General features: G+C 41.6%; 1 protein-coding gene across 4 annotated transcripts in view; it reads left to right on the top strand.

Annotated features, from left to right (window-relative positions):
- The window catches only part of myo9aa (myosin IXAa), a 311,787-nt gene that overhangs the window by 249,938 nt on the left and 34,131 nt on the right, over positions 1 to 27,718 (top strand). For 3 of the 4 annotated variants that reach the window (XM_080216194.1, XM_080216195.1, XM_080216197.1), the window contains 11 exons: positions 784 to 864; positions 1,795 to 1,905; positions 3,377 to 3,499; positions 4,860 to 5,009; positions 5,626 to 5,930; positions 6,699 to 8,453; positions 13,293 to 13,395; positions 14,193 to 14,405; positions 22,859 to 22,965; positions 24,376 to 24,584; positions 26,453 to 26,682. In XM_080216194.1, coding sequence (XP_080072320.1) covers positions 784 to 864; positions 1,795 to 1,905; positions 3,377 to 3,499; positions 4,860 to 5,009; positions 5,626 to 5,930; positions 6,699 to 8,453; positions 13,293 to 13,395; positions 14,193 to 14,405; positions 22,859 to 22,965; positions 24,376 to 24,584; positions 26,453 to 26,682 — 3,387 coding nt within the window. The remainder of the gene's footprint in view (positions 1 to 783; positions 865 to 1,794; positions 1,906 to 3,376; positions 3,500 to 4,859; positions 5,010 to 5,625; positions 5,931 to 6,698; positions 8,454 to 13,292; positions 13,396 to 14,192; positions 14,406 to 22,858; positions 22,966 to 24,375; positions 24,585 to 26,452; positions 26,683 to 27,718) is intronic. The other variant, XM_080216198.1, reaches the window with a different exon arrangement.

The following is a 27,718-nucleotide window of genomic DNA, read 5'->3' on the forward strand; positions in this document are numbered from 1 at the left end:
AGCTAGCCAATTCCTGATCCAAACCACTAAATCACCCTCAATCCCATGCATCTGTATTTTCTGCAGTAGCTTACCATGAGGAACCTTATCAAACGCTTTACTGAAATCCATACACCACATCAACTGCTTTACCCTTATCCACCTCTTTGGTCACCTTCTCAAAGAAGTCAATAAGGTTTGTGAAGCATGACCTACCCTTCACAAAACCGTGTTGACTACCCATAATCAAATTATTTCTCTCTAGATGATTATAAATCCTATCTCTTATAATCCTTTCCAAAACTGTGCCCACAACAGAAGTAAGGCTCACCGGTCTATAATTTCCAGGATGGTCTCTACTCCCCTTCTTGAACAAGGGGACAACCTTTGCTATCCTCCAGTCTTCCGGCACTATACCTGTAGCCAATGATGACATAAAGATGAAAGCCAAAGGCTCTGCAATCTCCTCCCTAGCCTCCCAGAGAATCCTAGGATAAATCCCATCCAGCCCAGGGGACTTATCTTAGGCTTAGCTAAGCGTAACGATTAAAACAGACTTAACGGAGAATAAGAAGTAAACCAATGATTTGAAAGTCAAGTAGGAGTTTTGGGAGAATAACTGGCTCTGCATATTCTTCACCTAAAACAACTTTGACTGACCATAATGTGGCTTGGACGACCGTTAATGGGTTTTTGGGATATATTGCATTTTCTGAGCTAGGTATATTTTATGTACGTTTGATCTTAGGCGCATAGACTCCAGGTACTGCAGTAATTCGACATTTTATATTATCTCCCATGCAGGCCTCTCTCAATAAGCTCATGGAAACCCTGGGACAGGCAGAGCCTTACTTTGTCAAGTGTATCCGATCAAATGCAGAAAAGGTAACTAACTTTTGGTATCTATTACTACATTTGAAAATTAATAGCTTGAGGAGCCAAAGTAAAAGGCCAAGGTACATAGGTTGAACTGAATGGATGGAACAAACAGCCACTGAAACCTTGTGTCTAAAGTGCTTCGATGTGGAAATTCCAGTGTTGGACTGGGGTGGGCATAGTAAGAAGTCTCACAACATTTAAAGTCCAACAGGTTTATTTGGTATCACGAGCTTTCGGAGCACTGCACCTTCACCAGGTGAGCGACTTGCTCAGCAGCACTCTTAAAGCTCGTGATTCCAAATAAACTTGTTGGATTTTAACCTGGTGTTGTGAGACTTCTTAAAGGTGTCTCAACAGTGAAGTTGAAAACTTTTGAATTATTCAAAAAAAAGAGATACTACAATGGATGGAGTGTATTATATTAACACCATTAATATAATTAGCCATGTTCGTTGAACAGAGTAAGAGATGACTAGATAAATATGAGATGTGACCATGTTTAGAATTTTTGTGGATTGTAATGAGGAAAGGCTGAGGGATCTAAAGAGGTTCAGCAAAGCCATCAGCATTGGATATGGCATGATGAAACTTGGTTTCAGTACAATGTTGACATAGGAAAGGGAAGAAGCAAATGCATTGCCATGCACGCTTCTCAAGGAATCAGGAGATTTGTAGGAACAGGCATCATAAAAGTAGTGGTTGAGGGTGAGCTGGTAAGAATAGATAGTGAGTTTATGTTTTTAAGTGAGAGCGATCACCTATCATGTGTATTTCCTGCACTCTGAACAGGAATATCCACTGGGTTTTAACAGGGCCTTCTTAGGTTGTAGAGAAGCATTCATAGCCATGTGAAATTTGCCTTTGTGAATTATTACTGATATGTTGAAATTGTTGCTCTCTCTATCTCCCCATAACCTTTTTTTGTCAACATTGCAGCTTCCATTGCGCTTCAATGATCACCTAGTCCTGAGACAGCTGCGATACACCGGCATGTTAGAAACAGTCAGGATACGACAATCCGGATACAGTATTAAGTACACTTTCCAGGTGAGAACCTCTGGTTACTTGGGGCGCGGTAATTTCAATGTACTGCTAAATTATACTTTGGTTTAGATTCAGGGATGTTGTCAATTTTAAGATTGTAATGTAGACATGGTGGGTCAGCTGATAATTTGAATTGAATTAACAGTGATTGTGACATTCTCATCACTGAGGCCAAACCAAGTTGAATTTAGCCATGGGGGGTAATTGGGGGGGGGGTGACTTGTATCCAGGCTTGAATTGGTTTGTTCGTATTTTTGAAACTTCAGCAAATGTAAGCCAACATTTAATACTTAAAAAAATACAGAACTGAGTTGAGTTCTTATCAACATTAACACCAGTGATAGTAGTTTTTCACTGCATGTGGGCTGTGCTGCTCAGAGCAGATTGTCTAAAAACCCAAGCATGAATGGCTCATTCCTACCACCTGAGCTTTGTGGAGCATTTCTTTAAAAAAACTTCAGTTTTTCTCCTCTTTCCTGAAGGTCATAACTCTTGCTGGGTTATAGTTTCATGGCTGCTGGTATCACTTCCCAGTGACCAACATTCACTCTCAAACACAGTGAGTGGTTTCAGGCTGTTGGGTTGTTGGTAATATCATTATCAAACAGCACTTGGTCAACGTAGAATCATAGAATCCCTACATTGCAGCAGGAGGCCATTTGGCCCATCGAGTCTGCACCAACACCAATCTCACCCAGATCCAATCCCCACTTAGCTATCCTGCTAATCCCTCTAACCTATTACATCCCAGGATACTAAGGGTTAATTTAGCATGTCCAATCAACCTAACCCGCACATCTTTGGACTGCAGGAGGAAACCAGAGCAACCGGAGGAAACTCCACCCGGTAATTGAACTTGGGTCCCTGCTGTTGTGAGGCAGCAGTGCTAACCACTGTGCCGCCCAACAAAGGAATTATCTCATTCCACAATGAAATCTTCTTGCCTATTAATGTATCCGTCTCCTCTCCACAGTTTACCATCTAATGTGCTGCCATCAGCTAAAATTTAGCCACGGGCTCTAGCGAGAATTGACCACTAGTTTACAAAACTTAGTGCTCTAACTACTGAGCTAAGAAACCAATTGCTTGTTCCTAGCAGGATTCCTGATAGATGATCAAGAATGGAACGCGTGATTGAATTTTCTATCCTTCATCTCCTCGCTCGTCCTGTTGCACTGAAGCCCATTGTTGTGTCCCGATTTACTGCCTTTGCAAGATTAACTCATTCAGAGTAGGCCAAGATTGGGAACTGGAACTATCCTAGAATTATTTATTGATAAATTAATACCTAATAAGATGTGAGCACTTTGGTTGATTTGGAATGTGATCGATGTCTGGTCTCTACTCCCAGTTGTTGCTGAATAGTGTCTTCCTTGCAGTGGAGTGTTTTACGTGTCAGTGTCTTACTGATGCACTTGGGTGCAGCAATAAACCTGAAGTGAAGTGCATTTTGTGATGTTTCCATATTTTTCAGGAATTTGTGGCTCATTTCCGTGTGCTTTTGCCACAAGGCACTGTCTGTTCTCAGTGTAGCATCGGGGAATTTCTGAGAAATGTGAACCTCAACATGACCAATTATCAAATAGGCGAAACAATGGTAGGTTATGGTTTTATTTTATGAAACTGCTGATACGTGTACTCATTCAGATATGATATACACAGATAACATAAACAGTTATAGAAATTCCTAACAATTTGGTACACATTTATGTCCTACATGGATAGGTATGATAGATCATATTGTTCTGATCATGAAATTTCTTTTTACAATCTAGTATCATAGAATTCCCACAGTGCTGAAGGAGAATCTGTACTGACTCTCTGACAGAGTATCTTATCCAGTTCTTCTCCTCCACTCTATTCCCAGTAACCCCACACATTTACCCTGGCTAATCTCCCTAACCTACATATTTTGGGCACAGTAAGAAGTCTCACAACTCCAGGTTGAAGTCCAACAGGTTTATTTGGAATCACGAGCTTTCGGACGCTTCACCTTCACTCACCTGATGAAGGAACAATGCTCTGAAAGTTCATGATTCCAGATAAACCCGTTGGGCTTCAAACTGGTGTTGTGAGACTTCTTACTGTGCCTACCCCAGTCCAATGCCAATCTCCACATCATGGCTACACATTTTGGGACACTAAGGGGCAAATTAGTATGACCCATCTGCCTAATTTGCACATCTGTGGACTGTAGGAGAAAACCAGAGCACCTGAAGGAAATGCACATAGATTTGGGGAGAATGTGCAAACTCCACACAGTCACCAAAAGCTGGAATTGAATCTGGATCCCTGGCACTGTGAGGCAGCTGTGCTAACCACTGTGCCACCATGCTGCTCTAATGTCTTACATCTGTAAGATGTAATTTCACATTGAAGATTCTAAGAAGATATGTAGAAAGATTCTTGTTACTTTAAAAACAATGTCTTCTTTGCCGTCTTGTTTTCCTGGTGGCCAAATCTCCTGCTGAACATGAATAAAGTCAACAGCTCCCCCACACCAGTTTTCATTTCTAATCTGGGCAGTGGCAGCTGTAAACAGTCATTTGGGGCATTGTAATTGAACATAATGTCGTCGCCCCTATCCACAGACACGCACTTTCCAGCAGGAGTCACAAAATAGTGAGCAGGAGTTCTGATTGAGATTTATTCCTCCTAAATATCCTCATATTTATTCATAACTTCCCTGTAGCCTCATCCCAGATGACCTTGGAATCTTTCTCTAACCTCTTGGTTATGCTGTGTTTCTCCAATTTTTAACTTTGCTTTGAATGGGATCATCAAGCCATTTTGATTTCTTCTCTTGTATAATGTTTTGCTGCATTGAAAATGCTGTACAAGGGGAAGGTGTTGTTATATTTCAATTGAGCAATGTTCTGGGGTATTTACTTGTCCATAACTCCCTCCCTCTCTTATAAGTATTGTTTGTTGTTATATCTGTGCCTGTTTACCTGTAGATATTCATGAAGGAGACTGAGCGGCAGAGGCTACAGGACATGCTACACAAGGAGGTCCTGACACGAATCGTTTTGCTTCAGAGCTGGTTTCGTGCTGTACTCGAGCGACGGCAGTTCCTCCAGATGAAGCAGGCAGTAGTTATAATACAGGTTTGTACTCCATGCTGCTACATCTCAGCTTTAAGTTGGTAGAACCTGAACACATATCTTAACACCAGTCATACAGGGAATCTTCTCCGAATTGACAGCAGTGAGTAGCTCTGACCCGCGTAAATATTACTTACCCGAACTGCAGCCAGATCTGCCATATGCTGCTTGGGCACTCAATTCTATTTGTGCTATTAATACTTACTCACTCGTTTATTCTGTTTGAGCTTTGTAGATCTGGAGTTTCGAAAAGAGTATGTGTAGGGCAGTTGCCTCATCAGTTGAATCACCAGTCCAGTGTCCAGTTTACCATGGGCGTTCACAGTCTGGAACTTACCTGAGACTGCCTGAACAGATTTTACTTAATAATGTTCGCAGACTGGATTTGAACCCAATTGCCAGTGGTTAAAATCCAGTGATAATCCACAATGCCAACATATTATTCTGTGGATCGTGAATTTTTAAAAATCACGTAACGATGTTATATTACAAATTTTTAGAGAATTGTTTTTGGCGCCCTAGTTTAAATAACAGTTTGTTTTAGTAATTTTTATGGCAGCAGTTACAGAGATCAGATATTCCAAATATAACCTTTTATCTCTTTGATTTTTCTTTGTAGAATTATTGGCGGAACTACAAAATGAAGCAGAGCCTCATTTACACAGACCCTAGTGTCTTAAATGCAGCAGCAACCAGTATTCAGGCTGTGTGGAAAGGCTACAGACAGAGAAAGATGGTCATGCAAATGCACGATGCAGCAACTGCCATACAGAGATGCTGGCACGATTACTGCAAGCATAAGCAGGCAGCGCTGTGCATTCAGACACACTGGCGACGATACAAGGAGATGCAAACGTACAAAGCATTCAGAGACAGCATCATAAAGATTCAGGCAGCAAACAGAGGCTTTGTGGTGCGGCGCAGGTAACTATTCTACAGAGCTAGTTTTGTCTGCTGGTTTGTGTACTCTTGGCTTAGATGGGATATAAGGGCAGCCACAGATACATTGTTATCTTCTAGTTTGCATTAAAGGGCTTAGAGTCAATGGATAGTTGCAGCATCTTTTCAATCTCTGTCAAAGTAAAAAAAGTAAAGCTTATTTATTAGTTTATTAAGGCTTACATTAACATTGCAATGAAGCTGCTGTGAAATTCCCCTAGTCACCACACTTCAGCGCCTGTTCGGGTCAATGCACCTAACCAGCATGTCACAGAGGAAACTGGAGCACCTGGAGGAAACCCATGCGGCAACCCATTCCAAAACTTGGAAACCTCTAATCGGAATGGGTAGTACATTTATCTACTGAGCAATTAGTAACCTTCATTAATATTTAATTGAATTGGCACAATTTGCATAGATGCCGGAGCTTTGCTCAGAATTGAAGATTCAGAACTAGAGGGCACAGCCTCAAAATAAGGGGGGGTCAGTTTAGAACAGAGTTGAGGAGGAACTTCTTCTCTCAGAGGGTGGTGAATCTCTGAATCTCTGGAATTCTCTGCCCATTGAAGTGGTGGAGGCTACCTCGTTGAATATGTTTAAGTCACGGGTAGATAGATTTCTGATCGATAAGGGAACTGATCCACTTCCGATCAGCCATGATCTTATTGAATGGCGGGGCAGGCTCGAGGGGCTAGATGGCCTACTCCTGCTCCTATTTCTTATGTTCTCATGTATTCCTGCTTTTAATTTCAGGTTTCAGGCATTGCGAAGACAGAAACTCAAAGAAATGAAAAAAAGGCAGGAAGGTGAAAAGGAAGGAATCATGGACAAACCTATCCCAGATGAAAACCTCCCTGAAATCCCCGGGACTGATCTGAACAAATTTGCAGATGAACTAAATGAGATTCATGCTCCAAAAGAAAATGATAGTGAACAAACCCATTCTGAATGTAACAATAATTCTGTAGATTTGCAAGGCGAAGCTTCTGACTTTTCCAGTAGCGTGAATGTACTGCAGGGTGTGATTGTCAGGGAGAGACCAAATTCCCTTTCTGGAGACCCTGACAAACAGAAAGTGGTGCGTGCCAAACGTCACAGTCGGCGGATGCGAGAATTGGAACAGGCCAAATTCAGCCTGGAACTGCTGAAGGTGAGATCAGGAGGCGTGTCACCCTCAGAGGAGGGGCGCTGGTCCACTGAGCTGGTATCTGATAGTGTTAACTCCCTATCTCCACAGGGAACCCCAGACAGTGAGAGTTCAAGGGGTAGCTTTGAGGTACCTGGCTGTGAAGATGGACAGAGGAGAAAGCAGTCTTTGACAGTTTATGATGATCCAGTCTCTGATTCTTGCCTGTATACTCCTCAGGATTATTTTTCAACGAGTCCCAAGCCAAATGATTATAGTCTGTCCACTGGCCTGAAACTGAGTGGAAAAAACCTGTCTTCCAGTCCTCCTTACACAAACACTAATAATCCGAGTCTTATTTCCACAAGTCCGAGATTAACCAATGAAAAGTTTTCGTTTTATTCTCAAAGATCAAATTCTGAAGATCGATCTCCCAGCCCAAGATCGAGTGACAGCCTGTTTTCTAGTCCTAAACCAGACTCCAATCTCTCTACCGTATTGCCAAATCATGACAGCCTGTTCAACAACACTAAGCCAAATGACACTAACAGTATAAGTTCTGACCACTATACATTCGAAGGCACTATTGCTGGACCCAAAACAGAAGGAGGAGAGGATGATGGCACTTCACTCAATCAGCCATTTGATGGTGAATTTTCTAAAGATGAGCTGCCTAACATAGTACACCATGCAGGCACAGATCCCTTCCCTCAAGTTGCAATTCTGGAACGACTTGAACGGTTAAATGTACAGCAGGCAGAGAGGCAGAAGCAGAAACGGCAGCAGAATGAGAAGGAGATGATGGAACAGATAAGGCAGCAGACTGAAATCCTGGAGAAAGAACGCAAAGTATTTGAAAAACGAGAGAAGGACATGTTTGAGAAACAGCGAGGGAAAGCATTGCAGAAGATAGAGCAGTGCAGACAGAATGATTCCCTGCCACTTCCTTTCAGATCTCCAAGCAAGCAAGCAGACAGACCTCAGTCCTGCCTTGCTTTGCACCCAGAAAGAAAATGGGATTCTAATATCAATTCAGATTCTCTTTCAGTATCAACCATTGAGTCTAAAAAATTGAACACTGCAGAATTTTTTGAAAATGATAATACCTCAAGTTGCCTTGGAGTAAAAGATAGACCTATTAGCATGTTTTTTGAAAAGAAGGAGCTGCAATCAAGTGGCCAACACGAAATAAATAAGCTAGATGGGTGGGCCCCTAAACTGAGTTTGGAGCCTCGTGAACCTGTCCCTGGTCTAGAGCGATCCCGACAGCCTAGACTTCAGAAAGGGACTGTGACCACAAGGGAGGAACCTACAGATGGCAGTGCCAAGGACAGAACCAATGTCTTGTTCTTCTTGCCCAAAGACAAGACTACATTAAGCAAGTAAGTTATTTTCCTTGAATATTCAAGTGTTCAAATTAAATTCTGCACAATGGCCTATTGGTACTGCCAACAGAATGATAGAGTACCAATTTGTGATCATTATTATTTAATATTTGACAGTGGGACAGAACGGTGAACAGTTGTGCCATGTCAATGAGCCATCCATCTGCTTGTTCCATTGATAAAGAGCTAATGTGTGAACTTGAGTAGACTTAGAGATGTCTGAAAAATAATTAACAAATTTGCTGAAGACGTGCAGGCATACAAATTAGGAGCAAGAGTCGGCCATTCAGCCCTTTGAACCTGCTCTGCCATTCAATATGATCATGGCTAATCTGATTGTAACTTCAACCCCACATTTCAGTCTAACCCCAATATCCTTTCACTCCCATGTTAATCAAGAATCTATCTGGCACTGCCTTAAAAATATTCAAAGACTCTGCTTTCACTGCCTTTTGAGGAAGAGAATTCCAGAGACTTGCAACCCTTTGAGAGAAAACATTTCTCCTTGTTATTGTCTTAAATGCGCGGTCCCTTATTTTTAAATAGTGATGCCTAGGTCTAGATTCTCTGGCAAGAGGAAACATTCTCTTGGCATCCAACCCTGGCAATACTCCTCAAGATCTTAAAGGTTTCAATCAAGTGGCCTCTTGCTTTTCTAAACTCTAGTGGATACAAATATAATCTCTCCAATCTTTTCCCATAAGACAACCCATCCATTCCTGGTATTTGTTTAGTAAACCTGCTCTGAACTGCTTCTTCTGCATTTATGCCTTTACTTAAATTCAGAGAGTAATAGTGTATGTAGTACTCCAGATGTAGTCTCACCGATGTTCTGTATAGTCTCCCTACTTCTTTAATCAATTCCCCTTGCATTAAATGATACCATTCTATTAGCTTTCCTAATTACTTGCTGTACCTGTATGCCAGTCTCTTGTGATTCATGCGGTAGTGCACCCAGATCCCTCTGCGCCTCAGAGCTCTGCAACCTGTTTCCTATTGGCTAGCCAGTCTTCAACCCATGCAAATATGTTACTCCACACCTTTTATTTTCCCACAACCTTTGATGTGGCACCTTTGTAAATGCCTTCTGGAAATCTAAGTACAGTACACCCACCAGTCCCCTATATCTGCAGCATATGTGACTCCTTGAAAGAACTCCAATAAATTGATTAAACATAATTTTTCTTTCACAAAACCATGTTGAGCCTACCTGATTGCCTTGAATTTTTCCAAGTGCCCTCCTATAATATCTTTTATAATGGCTTCTAGCTTTTTTCCTGTGACAAATGTTAACTTGTCTAAGACACTGTACAAAGTAAAGGTGTTATTTAAAGGCATTGGAGGCTAACATCCAGATTGATTGCACTCTTTTTAACAACTTCAACAGAAAGGCTGAAAGATTTTGGCCCATAGAACAAAACCAAGATTGCAGAGAACTTAGTCAATGTATTTTCTGGATTTGTTTTTACTTTTATTAGGATGTAAAGTATTTGCAAAAAGTCTAAAAAGGTCGTCGGACCCATCTACACTCACCCTATCCATCTGCTAGTGCAGTCTTATGCACTGTTCTTTTTGAGGAAGCAAAAGATTTACTATAAATTTAACTCAATGTAGTTCAAGCAATCAAATCTGTTAACTACCACCAAAAACTAATAATATATAATAACTTAAGACTGAAAGCGATGTCTTGGGCAATCTTCCACACGTGAGCACACAAAATTGTTTCTGCTTTGTCAGTAAATTCCCAGTCTCATTCAGAAATACCGCAAGATACTGTGAGAAATGGGAAACTAGTGATCAGAGGTTGCAGTTCTGAGGGTGAGGCTTAGGAACATGGCTGGGATGTTGTCAGAGAAAGTTTTGCATCTAATTGTACAATATCTAACCTGAATGCGTTTGATGCAGCAGTGTAGAGCGAGCTTTGATTTGACCTATCTCCTCCTTCCTGCTGTCCCCACTTCCAACACAGTGGAACAGTGGTTAGCACTGCAGCCTCACAATGCCAGAGACCTGGGTTCAATTCCGGCCTTTGGTGAATGTGTATATTCTGTACGTTCTCCCCATGTCTGCATGGGTTTCCTCTGGGTGCTCCAGTTTTTCCCCCCACAGACCAAAGATGTGCGGGTTAGGTTGATGGGCCATGCTAAATTGCCCCTTAATGTCAGGGGGATTAGCAGAGTAAATACATGGGGTTATGCGGTAGGTCTGGTGGGATTGTTGTCAGCGCAGTCCCAGTGGGCTAAATGGCCTCCTTCTGCATTGTAGGGATTCTATGATAACATTCCGGATCTTTGTGTATCCTCTTTTTGAGTCATGCTCTGCTGGGCTGCACTTCACCTCAGAATGCTTTATCTTTTTCCCAGCCTAATCTGCTGCTGACCTGAGATTGTGTGATAAATCGTACGAAGATAGCTTAACTTTACTGGGGCATGACAGTACGTAAACCAGAAGTTGTGTCATTTTTTCGTATGACCAGCACAAAATGCATTCTTTAATATGGACCCTTTTAAAATACGTTTTTTCTGCAAGAGATGAAGCAATAATAACTGTGTTATAGTGTGATTGGTTTTTGATGCTTTTATATTGGTTGTCTGGTGCAATGTCACACCTCGCTAGGAAAGACGATGGATACATGCACAGTCAGAGGTACAGGATTGCAGTCCTATAGAATTACAAAGCAAGGGAGTGATGTGTGCAGCGGAAGTATGGAGCTGCAGTCCTGCATATTGAGTAAAAGGGAGAGACGTGAGCAGAAAGAGAGTGGGACTGTATTTTCGCAAATTCGCGAATCTGATAGAGGCACGGGGGGCAATGTAAAACTGAAGCTTTAACCAAAATGAGGGGATATAGATCCGGAGAGGAAATTAATTGGAGTCTTAACAGAATTGAGATATAGAGTGAGAGGGGGTATGGTGTAGAATTCTGCAGAATTAGGAAGAAGAGAGTCACAAAGGGATGTGTGGTACTGGAATCACAGTATTAGAACAGTGCTAGTGTGTCCAGTTCTCTTTAAGTATCATGATAAAGCATTGTATTCACTGTGTGTTTGTCATGGTGTAATCGTTTGGTAGCTCATTAGAGGTTTGCCACTGCATAAAGTTTCAGAGGTTTTGATTCATTCGGATTTAAACTGATTGCATTGCTGAATTGGTATCTTAAGGGTTTTGAACCTTAACCTGTTCCTTGTGACTGACAATTCTTAGTCCCACAGTGCTATTTTCTAATAGCTCATTTAGGTAGAAATTGGCTGAGTAAAGGATGCCTGTTTAGCTGTGGCAGGTAGGCTGCTTAAAGGCAGCCTGCAGTGCCAAAAATGTATAGATTATCCTGGTAAGTCAGATTGTTCAGAGCTCAACTCACCAAAAGCAGCCTGCTGTTGGTGCTATTAACTAGAGCCAATATTTTTCTTAAAGTTTTGGACATTCTAAGCTACTGACTCACTTTCAACAATGGCGTAAGTTGTTAAGTGGTAATTGTTGGAAAAGTATTGTTTAATGAACTCTTTTTCAGCATGAGAGGTAAGAATGCTATTTTAACAGAGGCTTTGAACTCCATGTTCCGAATGCCTTTGTGGGATCTCCTCTGTGCTGTATAACTGAAATATTGGCTTAGCAGTTACTAGACATGGGAGGGCACCTTGTGAAGGAATTCTCAATGTGGAGGTGAGTTCTGTCCTGGAGTTGTATGTTTGAGTCAGTAAAACCTAATTCTCCGATTCTTTCAGTTGTAAGGGCAGCTCTCTGATAAAAGTCAAAGTGACCATTTTTCATGTATGAGCCTTGAGAGTGAGTGTTAGCAGGCTTTTCAACTGTGGCACCATCACAACTAAGTTTAATTATGTAGTTATAAATGACCTTTCAAGATGTCAGGATGTACAAAGTAATTTCGCAGCTGATGCAGTACTTTCATTATTCTTTCACAGGATGTGGGTGATATTAGCTTAGCCAGCATTTATTGCCCATCCCTAATTGCCCTTAAGGCATAGTATAGTTGCTATTATAATGTCGGGAACTCCAGCAAAAAGGTCCCACAACCAGCACATGATCAATAAGATGACATAATTGATTGTTACTGATGTTGATGAAGGATGTTAGCCAGGACAGTGATAGAATCATAGAATCCCTACAGTGCAGAGGGAGGCCATTTAGCCCATCGAGTCTGCACCGACCACAATCCCACCCAGGCTTCATTCCCGTAACCCCACATAATTACCGAGCTAATTCCCCCTGACACTGAGGTCAATTTAGCATGGCCAATCCATCTAATCCCCACATCTTTGGAGTGTGGAAGGAAACCAGAGCACCTGGGAAAAACCCACGCAGACATGGGGAGAATGTGCAAACTCCACGCAGACAGTGACCTGAGGCTGGAATTGATCCGGGTCCCTGGCGCTGTGAGGCAGCCGTGCTAACCACCATTCACTTCAGTAGTAGAGCTGCCTTGCTGTTCTTTGACCATTGGCATGGGATTTTGATACAGCTGCCTTTGAGGGCAGAGAGGCTTCAGTTTAATTTCTTTGGTGAAAAAATGCCACCTTTTGACATTGCCACTCATGGTTTGATGCCCTGCACTAGATAAAGATCAGGAGCAGGAACCCTGCTCCCCCCGCCAACCTAATCAAGGAGTAAGAGTGATGGTTGTGGTGCCCAACCTCTGCTGCAGCTTAAGCGTAGTACATACCAGAATATGATTCTGGGATAGAAGATTCAGTTTGTAATGTTCAATATATTTACCAAAGAGGTCAGTGAGGAGTCCTAGTGGATATAGTTATGTTATTAAATCTTGGAAAACTGATGCAGCTGAATATTGCTTATTATTTATTGTCGCATTTTACAGGTTGGACAAGGATTCTGTGAATCTGGAAAAATCGGAACTTTCCAAAGAAGAACAAGCTTTCAGAGAAAAGATGGTGAAAACGTCACTGTTAAAAGTGTCTGATGTAAGCAATTTAATTATGTTTCTGTAGCAGTTTGTGAAGAAATCCAATGAGCAGAGCATAGCAGTGAAGTGGTTTCTAAAGAGAGCATGAGCGTGTGGTGAATGAGGTTTGTTTAAAGCAAATCTTGTACTGCATCCAGCTGTGGAAACTAAGTCCACAGCTTCCAGCTAACATTTGCAACATGTAAGCAGAGACTGCACTTTGCAGGAATGAGCATAAAGATCTCGATCTTCCATTTTTTTCATCAGATTTTTCATTTCCCCCGTCACCTGAATTTGCTAATTGTTTTAGGGGTTATAATTTCATACATATCAGTCGCTGTCCAGTTTCTTATCCAAGTGGCCGTTATCCCACCTGAGCAGTTTATTTGACTGTGAGGACATCACATCTTAACACAATCTTGTATTCACCTGGCATTCAAACTTGCACTTTGCAGCAGAGCCACCGGACAGTGAACAGGGGCAAGAAGCCTCAGTGATCCAGCGGAGACTGGGAATCAAGCTTGAAATCTTCCAGCCTGTACAGCCACATGATTCTGCTATTCACAAGGATCTTAATCCATTTTTCAAAAGTATATACGAAGCATTGACCTCTTAAATATTTTGTGTCTTGTTCTTCACTTCTATCTCCTGTTTTTCCTTTTTATCATTGCTTTGGTTTTTCTAGCTCTACTTTTTTGATGAGGATAGTTTGTTGGTGTGATTTAGTCTTTTTTTTAGGCCTCAGGCTGTCATTTAGACATTTTTCTGTCAGTTTACATGTGTTTGATTTTTTTTGTGTGTTATTCGGTCAATCAGGTTGCAAGACCAGTGCACAAAAAGAAAGCCCGCATGGCGCGGACCCGCTCAGATTTCTTGACTAGAGGCTCTAACGTGGAAGGGGAGGGAGAGTCTGAGGAAGAGGAGTATGATGACCCCTCCGCTGTGCCCCTTCTCTCCCCCAACCAGCCTAGGTCTGAGCTGAGACCCAAGGACAGTGCCAGACAGGCCTGTTACAGTGACTCAGAAATGGTAAATAAAACATGGCCAATTGGGCGCAAGTCAAATCTGGGAGCATCTCTTTGCTAACCCTTAATGTGGGGTAGAAAGCAATACTGACATCTGGAACTGCTTAATCTCCCCTGCCTTTCAGATTTTAGAAGGTAACACTCAATGCACAAGCACAGTACCTTTCTGTAAATTACTGCATCCTTTCCACAGTGGGTTTGGTAGCTGTTTTTAAGAAAAGAAAGGGCCATAGAGAGAGAAATCCTCCTTACTCCAGTAAAGCTTATCCAAATTGTTTCTTGTGACGTAAATAAGTTATATGAAGTATTGACAATGGCAGTACATAAAATGTAACCAATGCTTTACCCTGTTAGCTAATTAACGTGTAATATGCATTTCCCTGCTAGTTGTATTGTAACTATAGAGTAAGGGTTTTTTAAATAATGAGCTATGGACTTCCTGTCATTTTATTAGATAGAGATTGTTGGATTCAATGACCACATGACCAGTAGTGACCTCATTTCTCTACAAGATGCCTTGTGTGCCGGGGCCATTTTATCAATTTCCGTGCCACCTCCATAACTTTGAATCTCTATAATGCAGAAGGAGGCTGTTCAGCCCATTAAGTATGCACTGACTCTCCAATAGAGCATCCCACCCAGACCCTATCCCCATAACGTCATGTATTTACCCTGCTAATTCTCCCCCTAACCTACACATCTTGGGACACTAACAGGAAATTTAGCATGACCAATTCACCTAACCGCTGCATATCCTTGGACTGCAGGAAGAAACCCATACAGACATGGGAAGTACTTACAAACTCCACACGGACAGTCACTCAAAGCTCGATTCAAGTCCGTTTGCTGGGAAGCAGCAGTGCTAACCACAGAGCCACCGTACCTTGTAGTGTCATTCGCACAATATTTGTTCAGTTCATTCCAGTGACAGAGATTCAGGCACTTTTATGTCCAATAGATTTTGCCAACCCAGCGATGCAAGTTTCAGTACAAGTATTTCTACGTGTTCCCTTTTACCACCACCATCTTTCTGCAGTATAGTTCCATGGGTGCCATTTGAGGATGTTGAGGTCAATTGTAACCTCTCGTCTAGAGCAATAATTGAATTATAGGTTGGGAACTTAATCCAGGACAAAGAAAAACATTCTCCATTATCTGCCTGAAAATTCTCAATTTCCTGAAGAATGTGCTCAAGGTCGGAAAAAAAACTCAACTGCGATGACCCTCATTGGTTAAATTGGGGTCATAAGTGATTGTCTAGACTCTCAATAAGAATAGAGTAAGTCACAGGAGTACTGCCACAAATTCATGGAACCTTTCCTCAACAACATGTTCAGGAGAGAAAAATAGGATATGGAAATTGAAGACAGGCCCCATTAAATTTACAGTGTATTGAGTAAAGTACTTTTTAATGTGTTTGAGTGTTTCCTTTTAAAACAATCATATATTTGGGGCCTAGAGCACCACTGTCCTACACTGGGAACCTCTTGAACTCTAGGAGATCTGGTCACACTTTCTGGACTGTGTATGGGCCATTCTATTACTAAGCCAATCTTTCCCACTAGCCTTTACTACTTCCCTGACTGTGTTGGCCAACACGGTATTCACCTCCCACTTATAGTGGACTTGATTTAGCAAATTACTGCATGCCATAGCTTAGCTAACTGTGTTATTTGGTTTATATTTGCACATATGTTTTCCTTCTTTCACTTTTAACACCTGAATTTCAATCTGTATTCTAACTTATGGGTTTTATTAACAGCACAGCATATAGCTAGCTGCCAGCTAAATGCCACTGCCTTTTTTCCCCCCTGCTGGTTTAATTTTGGTGTGCAATTTACAAACTAGCAAAAAAAACTGCAGATTCTAATTTTAACTTCAATAAGTTTGAAGTGTCAACATTTAATTGCATGTACCTCTGTTAATTGTATACAAAAATTCTTGTGTAACTGATTTTCATTTTTAATTTGCAACCCAATGTTGTAAAGTGATTTTGTAAGAAGTGTTGAGTTGTACTAAAGGTTATATTTTATGAATCACCATGTTTATTTAAAATAGTATTGAGCAATAAGTGCCTTATTAACAATAATGGTATTGTAGATAATCATCACAACTACAATGTTTGTTGTCTTGTATGGCGTAGAGAGGTTGGGTAACCTGCAAATGTGTGGCTAGCTATAACTGATCAAGGATAACCTACATGTTAAATGATCGATCAACATTATTCATTATTGTGTGTTGTTCATACTTCAAATTCAGTGGCTTTTCATTGCTACAAATCCAGAGTCCGACTTTCCATTTGAACCTGATTTTCTCTCTCGACAGCTGAATGCTAATGTCCCGAAAGCTGTGTAACAGAGTCTGTCTGGACCAGTTTTGAGCTAATCCTAACTAGACAGTGCCATCTGCAGGCCTATACATGCACCAGCTTTTGTCTTTCATCCCATTAACTTGTGCAAGGCGTCATGACTACTGTTTATCCTTTGTTCAGTCAGTGAGGTTTCCCAATCTGTGAGTCTTCTGCACAAATGGAATGAAAAATTGGATGCATGTCTGGGAGACTTTTAACAGTTACTTTTGGGGGAAAAAAAGGTTGAAAATTTAAGTGTTGAGTCTTATCTTTGCTCCAGCCAAGAGATTATTCTAAACCTTGTAGTAATTATCTGAGGTGGGGCTGATGAAGAAATTAATCGCAGCAGAAACAATGGTACTGAGAGATAAGTTGTGTGCAGGCCCCTTGACTTGCAGTTGTTGGATGCGCATGCATGCATATGTTTGCATGCATGCACACTCGCGTGCATGCACACAGCAGTAAGTGCCACTAGACTGGTCTCTTCCCTCTGTAGCACAGGGAGATTGATATCTGTTGTGTTGTTGCACCCATGCAAAGGTCAGCTAACTCAGAACAGGCCTGTAAATAAATTGGGCATGTTATTGCTGTTTGTGCCGAGTGAGGTATCTCCATAGTAATGGATGTATTTCTGTATTTCAGTACTCGTTTCAGAACCACTAGCTCCAGAGACCAGTGCTTTGTTTCAATGTTGGCATCAGTTAAATATTTGCATTAGTTCCGAGTGTGCATTCTTAGAAAATATTAATTCCTGTATGCTGCAAAGTAGATTCAGAATGCATAAATTACTTTGACCTTAACACATGTTGGTTATGTGTTTGCATAACTTGTTCAATGCAAATTCATTTTTGCAACTTTAGATTTTCTCTCAATTGACAACTGGCCTCATTTGCAGCAGTGCAAGATTCCTTAATCATGAGCAGAGAGCCTGAAAGCCAATGGTCTGGAAATTGTATTTCTTGTATTATGTTGTGATTAGTAAAATTGATTTTTCCTCACCTGTTAACATCACAAGCACGTAAGGTAGACCCATTAGCAGACTTGGGAAAGTCACAGGGACAGTCCTTTCAAAAGCTTGATTTGTAGTAACCATGCCAGAACAGCATGCTTTTCCTATAACTTTCTCTCCCTCAAAATTCAATATTGGAGCCAATTCATTTGTGTACTGGAGACAAACTTCAAATTTTAAGGAGCATTTCAGTGCAATAAGCCTGTTCTCTCATGTCCAGATTAGAGCCATAGAGGTTCACAGCATGAAAACAGGCCTATCGGCCCAACTTGTCCATGCTGCCCTTTTTTTAAAACCCCTAAGCTAGTCCCAATTGCCTGTATTTGGCCCATATCCCTCTACACCCATTTTATCCACGTAACTGTCTAAATGCTTTTTTAAAAGACAAAATTATACCTGCCTCTACTACTACCTCGGGCAGCTTGTTCCAGACACTCACCATCCTCTGTGTGGAAAAAAATTGCCCGTCTGGACCCTTTTGTATCTCTCCCCTCTCACCTTAAACCTATGCTCTTTAGTTTTAGACTCCTCTACCTTTGGGAAAAGATATTGACTATCTAGCTAATCTATACCCCTCATTATTTTATAGACCTCTATAAGGTCACCCCTTAGCCTTCTATGCTGCAGAGAAAAAAGTCCCAGTTTATCCAGCCTCTCCTTATAACTCAAACCATGTCCTGGTAACATCCTAGTAAATCTTTTCTGCACTCTTTCTAGTTTAATAATATCCTTTCTATAATAGGGTGACCAGGCAACTTAGGCAATCATGGTCTCAACTGGCAATCCTTGATTCCTTTTCAAGTTAATGAAAGGATTTAAAATATTTATACTGTAAAAGAGGGAAAAAATGGAAAAGTCTATACTCAAGAAAAGGAAAAGTGAGTTATTTTTCTTTTTGAGTAAGTTAGCAGAGCTTTCAGTTTCAGCACTGCAGTATTTCTGGTAATGGGTATTCTCGTGCTTTGTTGAAAGGAACGTGGTTTAACCATAGTTTGTTTTCCATCTGTGACCAGATCTGCCTTTGATTCTGTAAGGATTTTAAACATTTCCCTAGCTGCCTTCTTTTGTAACTTAATTATGAAACTTTCTCAATCATTCCAACTGGATCTGATGAAGAATAGTAATGTGGAACACTTGAGAATAAGATGGCTTTTCTCAGCATGCAATGTAACTAAATGTGAGAAGAACAAGCACTCCAAGCGAGGTGGAGACATTGCTAAGGGTTTGATGGCACAATAGTTCTTGAAACTGGTACAGACTTGTGCAGATTATTACATTGAGGAGTAGTAGCTTAAGCAAGCAAAGAAATTAAAGACATGGTAAAATAATTTTGCAAATATGTCAATGAATGAAGGTTGTGAGCACATTGCAAATATGAACAACTGACTTGAAAAGATACAGTATGTATAGAGATAGATTAAAATGCTATCTGAAGGAACAACTGTTAAAATTCCACAAGTATCCTTCTGAAATTAACCATATGAGTTGTACATAAAGGACCAGAGGATAACTCAACAGATGAAAGAAGGAATCGGGAATTTTCTACCTGTTTGTCATGCATTGTTAATTGTCTATGCACTGTGTTCACCTTAATTTCACTAGTCTGATTCTATCCGGTGCAGTGATGTTGTCTAGAAGGAAAGCTACCCAGAGCTACGCATCTTATTTTACATGTTACAAGTTGCAAATGATTGAAAGAACTGCTTTTAATTTATGGCCACATCATCTTATGGTGGTTGTCAATGCTTGAGTAGTTTTCTTGATCAGAGTCTTGTGCTGACTGGATGAAATCACCAATGTACGCATATTTGATGTGTCAATATAATTTTTCAACATTAAGTCCTATGTATAATTCATTAGCTGGTTTACTTATTTTGACCAAATTCCATTGAATACTTGTTGGCCATACCTACATTGGATAAGTCACTGCTATCAACAAATTTGATGACGATGGAATTGTGAAAGAAGGGTCTGAATGCACTTGCTTCTCATGAATAGTAATTGTATCTCAAAACATTTGAAATATCAATTATTGCCTTCCAACATAATGACTGTGAAATGGGCAGCAATGGTAGCTATTTTGTGCGCAGTAAGTTCCTGTAAAGAGAAAGATGTCCTTTATGGCTTGCAATGTGATTGACCTTTGACCTATCACGTGCGTGTCTAAGACATTGGGATGAATTCTTCAATGCCCCGTTGGTGGGTTCAGTGGCGGGCAGGAAGGGAGAATTCGGTGGGAGGTCCGAAAATTGGTTTCACACCGATGTGAAATGACAGTGGGATCAGTGGAGGAAAGGGTGTGACTGACTAGGGGAGGGGATACGGTGCCGGAGTTCATAAAGAATGTGAATATCACTGTTGCTGGTTTGGTCGAAATTAAGTAAAATAAAAAGTAACATTTATTTATTAGTCACAAGTAGGCTTACATTAACACTGCAATGAAGTTACTGTGAAAATCCTCTAGTCGTCACATTCTAGCACCTGTTCAGGTACACTGAGGGAGAATTTAGTACAGCCAATGCACTTAATCAGCATGTCTTTGACTGTGGGAGGAAACTCGCACAGACATGGGGAGAACATGCAGACTCCGCACAGACAGTGACCCAAGCCAGGAATTGAACACGGGTCCCTGGTGCTGTGAGGCAGCAGTGATCACCAGTGGGCGAAGATCCTAAGATGTTGCGTAGAAATAGGGTCAGTGGGTGGGTGGAGGTGCAGCCCATCTGAACTGGATAACTGAAAGAGAACTCCAGCAGGGAGTACTGACAATGCTAGGCACCTGGGATGTGTGAAAGTTTGATTAACTGATGGCTCAGCATGCATGGGAGAGTGATAACATGTGGCTGACAGGGCCCTGATACATATCCTTGATTCACTGCTGATACATTGAAGGAGTCGGTCGTCCTCTGGAGAAGCAGGGAGGCAAGTCTTAAACACCACACTGAAACAAGAGAGCAAATCTTATTGAAATGAAATTGATTATATTTACACAAGTTCCCTAACTGTGATCAATATTTCCTGATTTTCCTTCACCTGCTACTTCTAGGGTGGAGGCACCTTGCTGACTAGTTGGCCCTTTTGCCTTGCGTGACTTTGGTCATCCCTTGGAGAGGCTGTCTTCCTGTGGGCCAGCTAATCTCCGTCTAATGACAGAAATTGAAGGGGGTCACAGGCAGATTGAATTTGGCAGGGCCGGACAACTTCAGATTCCTCAGTGGATGTCCAAACAATGTCCAGCTTCCCCTCCTCCCATTGGGTGTTTAAAGGCTCCGGCCTGAGTCCTTGAGGGGAAGGGACACCTGGAGGGTATTCCAACTGCAGAAATTGCGGTGGAATGCAAGTCCATGTGCATCGCTGGCAGGATCTGCTGGACTGGGATCTCTATGGAACCTGCCAGCCTCCCCATGGAGACCGGAGGGTATTCCAACTGCAGAAATTGCGGTGGAATGCAAGTCCATGTGCATCGCTGGCAGGATCTGCTGGACTGGGATCTCTATGGAACCTGCCAGCCTCCCCATGGAGACCTTGATGCGTGCTCAGGTTAGCACCACTTCAGCCTGCAGGTGGATGGACTCCTCTGACTCACGTACCTGCCTGTTCAAGGCCACCAAAACTTCTGCCTGACATTTCCCTATTTCTTGTTGACTGTCTACCGTTAGTTGGAAGGCTGATTCCAAAGGCCCATCACCAGACTCTGACCTCACAAATGCCTGTTCCCCAGCACTCTCACTGGCTTTGCCTCAACTTATCCTGCACAAATACAATAAAAAAGATGAGTCTGAGGGGAATTATTTGTTCCATCCATTTTGTACATAGCAATTTGATATTCATTTCTCATACTTCCACACTTAGAGATTGTGTGGCATGGCATTAATGCTCTGCTAGTTGCTCAGAAGGGTTGTGGACATCAGGAAGTCCGTAACTGCATAACTAATGTTACCAGAAACTCAAGATTCTTTGAGATTTCCCTCCACATGCAAGGTTCAGACAGATATTGCATTTTCAGAGGTTGCTGGTGACCTCTGCATCTGAGCCCATTCCCCCCACCACTCCCCATTCTGTAACAGCATTGATCTCTATGCAGATGGTTAAAGGCACAGTAACCACTCCACCACAGAGTGGGGCTATGAGGCACAACCTTACGCCATTGCTGCTGAGAGCCGTGTATTCTACTAGGTTTGTTGTGGTTAGTGAGAGCATCTAAACCTGCAGAGCCTGCCAGAATGGATGAGCTATTTCATTCTTGTCCTGTACTAGGCACTTGGAGCATTGGCAGCCTGCACTCATGCAGAGTTGGTTTCCCTGCTCAGAAAAACAGAAAATACTGGAAAATCTCAGTAGATTTGACAGCATCTGTGGAGAGAGAATAGAGCCAATGTTTCGAGTCTAGATGACACTTTGTCAGAGCGAAGAGCAAAGAAAATCAGTAGAGATTTATACTATGAGGGTGGGTGGTGGGGATGAAGAAGGCTGAGAAAGCTGCTTAAAGTGACCAGAATGTGTGAATGGCAGAACAGAGGAAAAAATGGTTAAGGAGCTGCCTGAGGATTATGGCAGTTGCCCCTGCAAGGTGGTGGGTGGGGAGGGGGGTGGAGGCAAGAAGGAGAGCAGCAAAGGAGAAGTGGAAAAATGGAAGTGAGAAAGAAGGGTGATAAAACCGACATTTTGAACAGTGGCTCTGAGGCCACGTAGATTGTCTTCAGGTGCCATTATCCACAGGCGTCATGTTGGATAAGCCTGCTCTAATGTCTATCTTGCTCTATCTTTAATCCTTCCTTTTCATAGAATGATGTCTCAGTGATGCAATTGAACAGTCATTGTTGAAAATGTTACCTGTGATTGAATTACAACTCGATTACTTTTATTTCCGTTGGCAAGATGGATTTGAATGTAAATTTCTCCAGTTGGCTTGAAATAGCTTATAGTTTTATAATGGCAATGCAGTTGAACACCATTTCCTAATGGTTTTATTGGCTGTTCAAACTATTCTTAGTTAGTTTACCAGAAGTAAGTTCTGTTCTCGGTGAGCCATCAGTTCAGTAGGTAGGCATGGATTGGTGATGATCTTGACGGTGCTAGCTTAAACTTTATCTTGCAGATGCAGTCTACACGAAATGAAGACCAAAAGAAACTGCACAAGGCACAGTCTCAAGATGAACTGGGCAGGTTGGACACTGTTCAGGAGAGTAATATTCCAGATGGCAGGTAACAAGAGATAAGACCTTTTATAAGACCTTCTGATCTTAACTGAGCAGCGCTGGGGCTGCTACAGCTGGTGTGAGTACAATGGGTGTGCTGAAGACCAGGACAATTAGCAAGAGTTCCTGCAGCTTATCTCGTATACAGCGACCATGCTGTAAAGTGTTCGTCTGTCTGTGTTGGGATGATGGGATTTGAATAGACTGAGAGCGTAACTTGCTGCTTAGGTTCAGTTAGGAAAACAACAATCTGAGTGAGGTGACAGACTTGCATTGCCTCCTCATAGCCACATCTGTCCACTACACCAAACATTGACATCAAGTGCATGCACTTGTGTTAAAATAATGACCATTGTGTGCTACCGTATCTATGTTCAGATTGTAGCAACAATAATTAGTTTGTGTTAGAAACTAATGGCTATAAAAGTAATGTTAATAAAAATAAGTAAGTATGTTTTAAAGTAAAATTTAAAGTTTATTTATTAGTCACAAGTAAGGCTTACATTAACTCTGCAATGAAGTTACTGTGAAATTCCCCTAGTCGCCACGTTTTGGCGCCTTTTTGGGTCAGTGTACCTAATTAGCACATCTTTCAGCCTGTGGGAGGAAATCGGAGTACCTGGAGGAAACTCACACAGACACTGGGAGAACGTGCAGTCTGTGCACTGACAGTGACCCAAGTCAGGAATCGAACCAGGTGTGAGGCAGCAGTGCTAACCACTGTGCCCAAGTATGTGCTACATTTTAAAGTCGCAAGTATGCATTTTGAAACTTGCTGCTACTCTAACTGTGTAATAAGTATTCTGTTGCGTTTCAAAAAAGCCCAGAACTTGGCATCAAATCATAAGATTCCTTTGTGTTTCTGCTTTTCCTGCTGTTTCTGTCTATGGAGAGAGAGTTCTGCATGCACTATATTTCTTGGTTCCCAACCAGATGCCAATTTAATTTAGAACGTCAATTGCTCAACTGTAAGTGAGAAGTGGCTCCCTTTATTTATTTCGCAGATAACTGTTTTCTAAATGGTTCAAAACCAGGGGTACGTTTAATGGAGAGAGACTTTTCCACTGATTGTCACTTGCAAAGTTGTAACATAAAAGTGCCTACATAACAATTAAATCATTGGGGTGCTCCCTGTGTTTGCGCCGCAGACACAATCTGTTTGTTTTTCTAATCAGAAACTGGGACATAGAAACTAGTTGGAAGCTGGAAATTCTGGATGAGAATAAATAATTCCGATTTACACTTTTAATGACTTCAAGTCAGAATAAACGTATTAAGGGGAAATGGCAGGAAAGTGGACGTGAGGTATATGGATCAGCCATGATCCTCTTGAATGCTGAGGCAGGCTTGCGGGGCCAAACAGTCTAGTCCTGCTCCTATATTTTATGCTCTAACTGACTTTGATCTCTATCCATAGAACTCCTTCGAAGGGTCGCAGGAGGTTCTGGGGAAATAGAAAACAAGGCGAAAAGAAGCTTACTCGAGATAAGCTGGCGACTCAGTCAGAGCTCCAGGAACTCGGTATGGATCAGGATGTACAGGGGCAACTGTGGAAGAGAGAGCTCAAACCTAGTGAGACCTCACTCAGCCTATCATTGACCGAAGAAAGGGACGGTGCATTCAAGGGTAAACAGCAAACAATTACCTTTTGAATGATTTTTGAATTTACCTAATGCTTATTTCCAAGACCATTCTTTGCCTACAGTGAATTACTTTGGAATATGATCTTTAAAGTTTATTTATTAGTCAAAAGTAAAGCTTACGTTAACACTGCAACAAAGTTATTGTGAAATTCCCCTAGTCGCCACACTCTGGCACCTGTTTGGGTCAATGCACCTAACCAGCTTGAGGAGGAGGAAACCAGAGTACCCAGAGGAAACCCATGCAGACATAGGGAGAACATGCAAACTCCACACAGAAAGCAACCCAAGCCGGGAATCAAACCTGGGTCTCTGGCGCTGTGAAGCAGCTGTGCTATCATGTTGTTAGTAATCATGGATGTCAGTTGTGCACCATAAAATCTCACAAATAGGGATGAGATAAACAGCATCTAATCTGTATTGTTGGAAACAATATAGGCCAGGACATGGGACAAACCCTGCCCCTCTTTGAATAGCACTGTAGGAGCTAAATATCCAATTGAATCATTGGAACAAGTAGATATTGAACATCTCACTTAAGACATTGCCTCCTATACTGCAAATTATCAGCCAAGATCAGGGAATTGAAGCTTTTCCTAACTCCAGCTGCATGTGTTCATACCATGGAATCACATATCAAACACTGTGTATGAAACCTGAATCAGTATTTCCTCAGCGTGCATATTTTTCAGGCTGAAGATACTAACTAATTGTGATCTTGTTTAGGATTTATCTGCAATGGAGTAAAAGTGGTTAAAAGTAGTCTTTTACAAACTTCAAAGGATCAGAAAGTTCAAACAGCACAAACTGGTGAATAAGAACTAGAAGCACAAAAAGGACTAGTTTGCTTTGATTTTGAGAGCCAGGTAGTGAGGACCTGAGATTACATCAGTCCATGACCTAGTTTACATCATGGACCTTTAAGCTCATCTTTCTGACTGCTTTCATTTAAATTTGACTCCATTTTTTAAAGTTTTGATACCAAATCCAGTTGATTCTTTTCCCCTTCTTTATTGGAATGATGAGTGTAGGAACACAGAGAGAGCATATATGAGAAAGTGTAAGGCAAAAAACATGACATCAATCAGCCATGGAGGTTGGCCCATTGGAGTATGAACTGCCTGATTGAGGATCCAATTGATGGGCCAATCAGGGAGTCTTTGCTTTGTATTTAACTGGGAATGTCAGTTCCTCTGGCAGCCCCAGAAGTAGACTACTAACTACGAGCACTCTGTGTAGTGCTGTTAGAGTTTGTAAATAAATGGATTTTGGTGAAGGGACTTCTGCGTCCGAAGACTTATTACACACATCATCAAGCTCATCCTTTTAGTACTCCGAGCTCACTCAGCATTTAGCTATGTTTCGGATTCCCTCTAATATGTTTCATTCTATTGCCTTTAGGCACCATTATCCTAGTAAAATCTTTGCCACTCATTTCAACTTAGAATTTGCATGCTCAGGCACTAGTGCCCTAAGTTGATTGTAGAGGATAATCTAGTCATTGTAATTCGATGATATTGGAACGCAGATTGCAGCAAATGAAAGCACTCTACTGAAGTAGAACTATTTAATAAACTATATGTCTTGCAATTTTTTCTTTCTCTTCTTGGCCTCCACTTGGCAACATCTCCAAAATCACGCGATTGAAATTGGAAACTCATTGTGCTTGGAATTGCAGGTATACTCCCACTTCCCAAAACAGGACTGAAGCTTGCCATAAATGTTGAGTATCACTGCCTTGAAGGGTTGTTTAATGAGAAAAAAATGATAATGAATACACTCCCTTGCTCTCTCTCCCTCCCTCTCTCTCAGGAGATTGATCTGTTGATGTTGGACTTCTCTGTTCCCCCTCAGGTCAAGACTCTTTACCTCATAACCTGACTCCTCCCAGGAGTCCTGACTTAGGACTAGAGCGAGGGAAAGAGTTTAAGGAGAATAAGGAGCCGTCACCAAAAGTAAAGCGAAGGAGGAGTGTGAAAATTAGCAACGTGGGTCTGGAGCCCATACAGTGGCAGCACGATGCGTTACAGATTATTACCAGTGCCAATGATTTCAAGTGTATGAACGAATTCCTGCAGAAGAAGGTATGTGTGAAACTACACAATCATCAAGTTTCAGGTCCCATGGACAAAGCAGTAAAATGGATTATCAGGCGACTGCATGGTGCAGTAAGTTGTGAAATGACCTGATGCAGATTTGCATCCATATCAAACTGATGCAATGTGACCTTTCATTAGCTACAGAGTAGGACCCAGGTTTTTGATAATCACTCCCACATTCTGATTGGATGGATGTTTGGAATGGGAAAGATTTGCACTGCTGAAGCAAGATGCAATCTTCTGAGGTCGGGGAAGAAGTATGTCATTTAGAGAACATGGAGAATAGATGTGTTGCAGCTAATTGCTGTACTGATGTGACAGCCTTTAATACCAATATCAAGTGTAAATTTATTAAGTGTTCCATTTGTATCCCAGGTATTCTTCTTGTACAGGTACAGCAGGTGATTAAGAAGGTTATCATTTATTACAAGAGGTATTGAACATAAAGTAGGGATCTTATTCTTCAGTTACACAGGGCATTGTTGACTCCACATCTTCGGTACAGTGTGTAGTTTTGTCTCCTTTTTTAAGGAAGAATGTGTTTATTTATCAGTCACAAGTAAGGCTTACATTAACGCTGCAATGACGTTGCTGTGAAAATCCCCTAGATGGTGAATGGTGAAAACCCATTGGAGGTGATTCAGGGGAGGTTTACTGGATTGAATCCTGGGATGAGTGGGTTGTCTTATGAGGAAATGTTGACAGAGTGAGCTTGCTTCCGCTGAAGTTTAGAAAAGTGAGGGGTGACTTGATTGAAGCATATCAGATCCTGAATGGTCCAGACAAGGTGGGCATGGGAAGGATGTTTCCTCTTGTGGGTGAGTCCAGAACTAGCTGGCACTTCTAAAATTAGGGATCGCCCTTTTAGGACAGAGGGGAGTTTTTTTTTCTGAAGGTTGTGAGACTTGGAGCTCGCTGCCTCAGAAGGTGATGGAAAATGGGCTAGTCAATTTTTTTTTAAGGTGGTGGTAGGTAAATTCTTGTTCGACAAGGGAATCAAAGGTTATTTGGGGATACCAAA

The sequence above is a fragment of the Carcharhinus amblyrhynchos genome, chromosome 32 (genome assembly GCF_965287045.1).
Source record: "Carcharhinus amblyrhynchos chromosome 32, sCarAmb.v2.hapA, whole genome shotgun sequence".
NCBI lineage: Eukaryota > Metazoa > Chordata > Chondrichthyes > Carcharhiniformes > Carcharhinidae > Carcharhinus > Carcharhinus amblyrhynchos.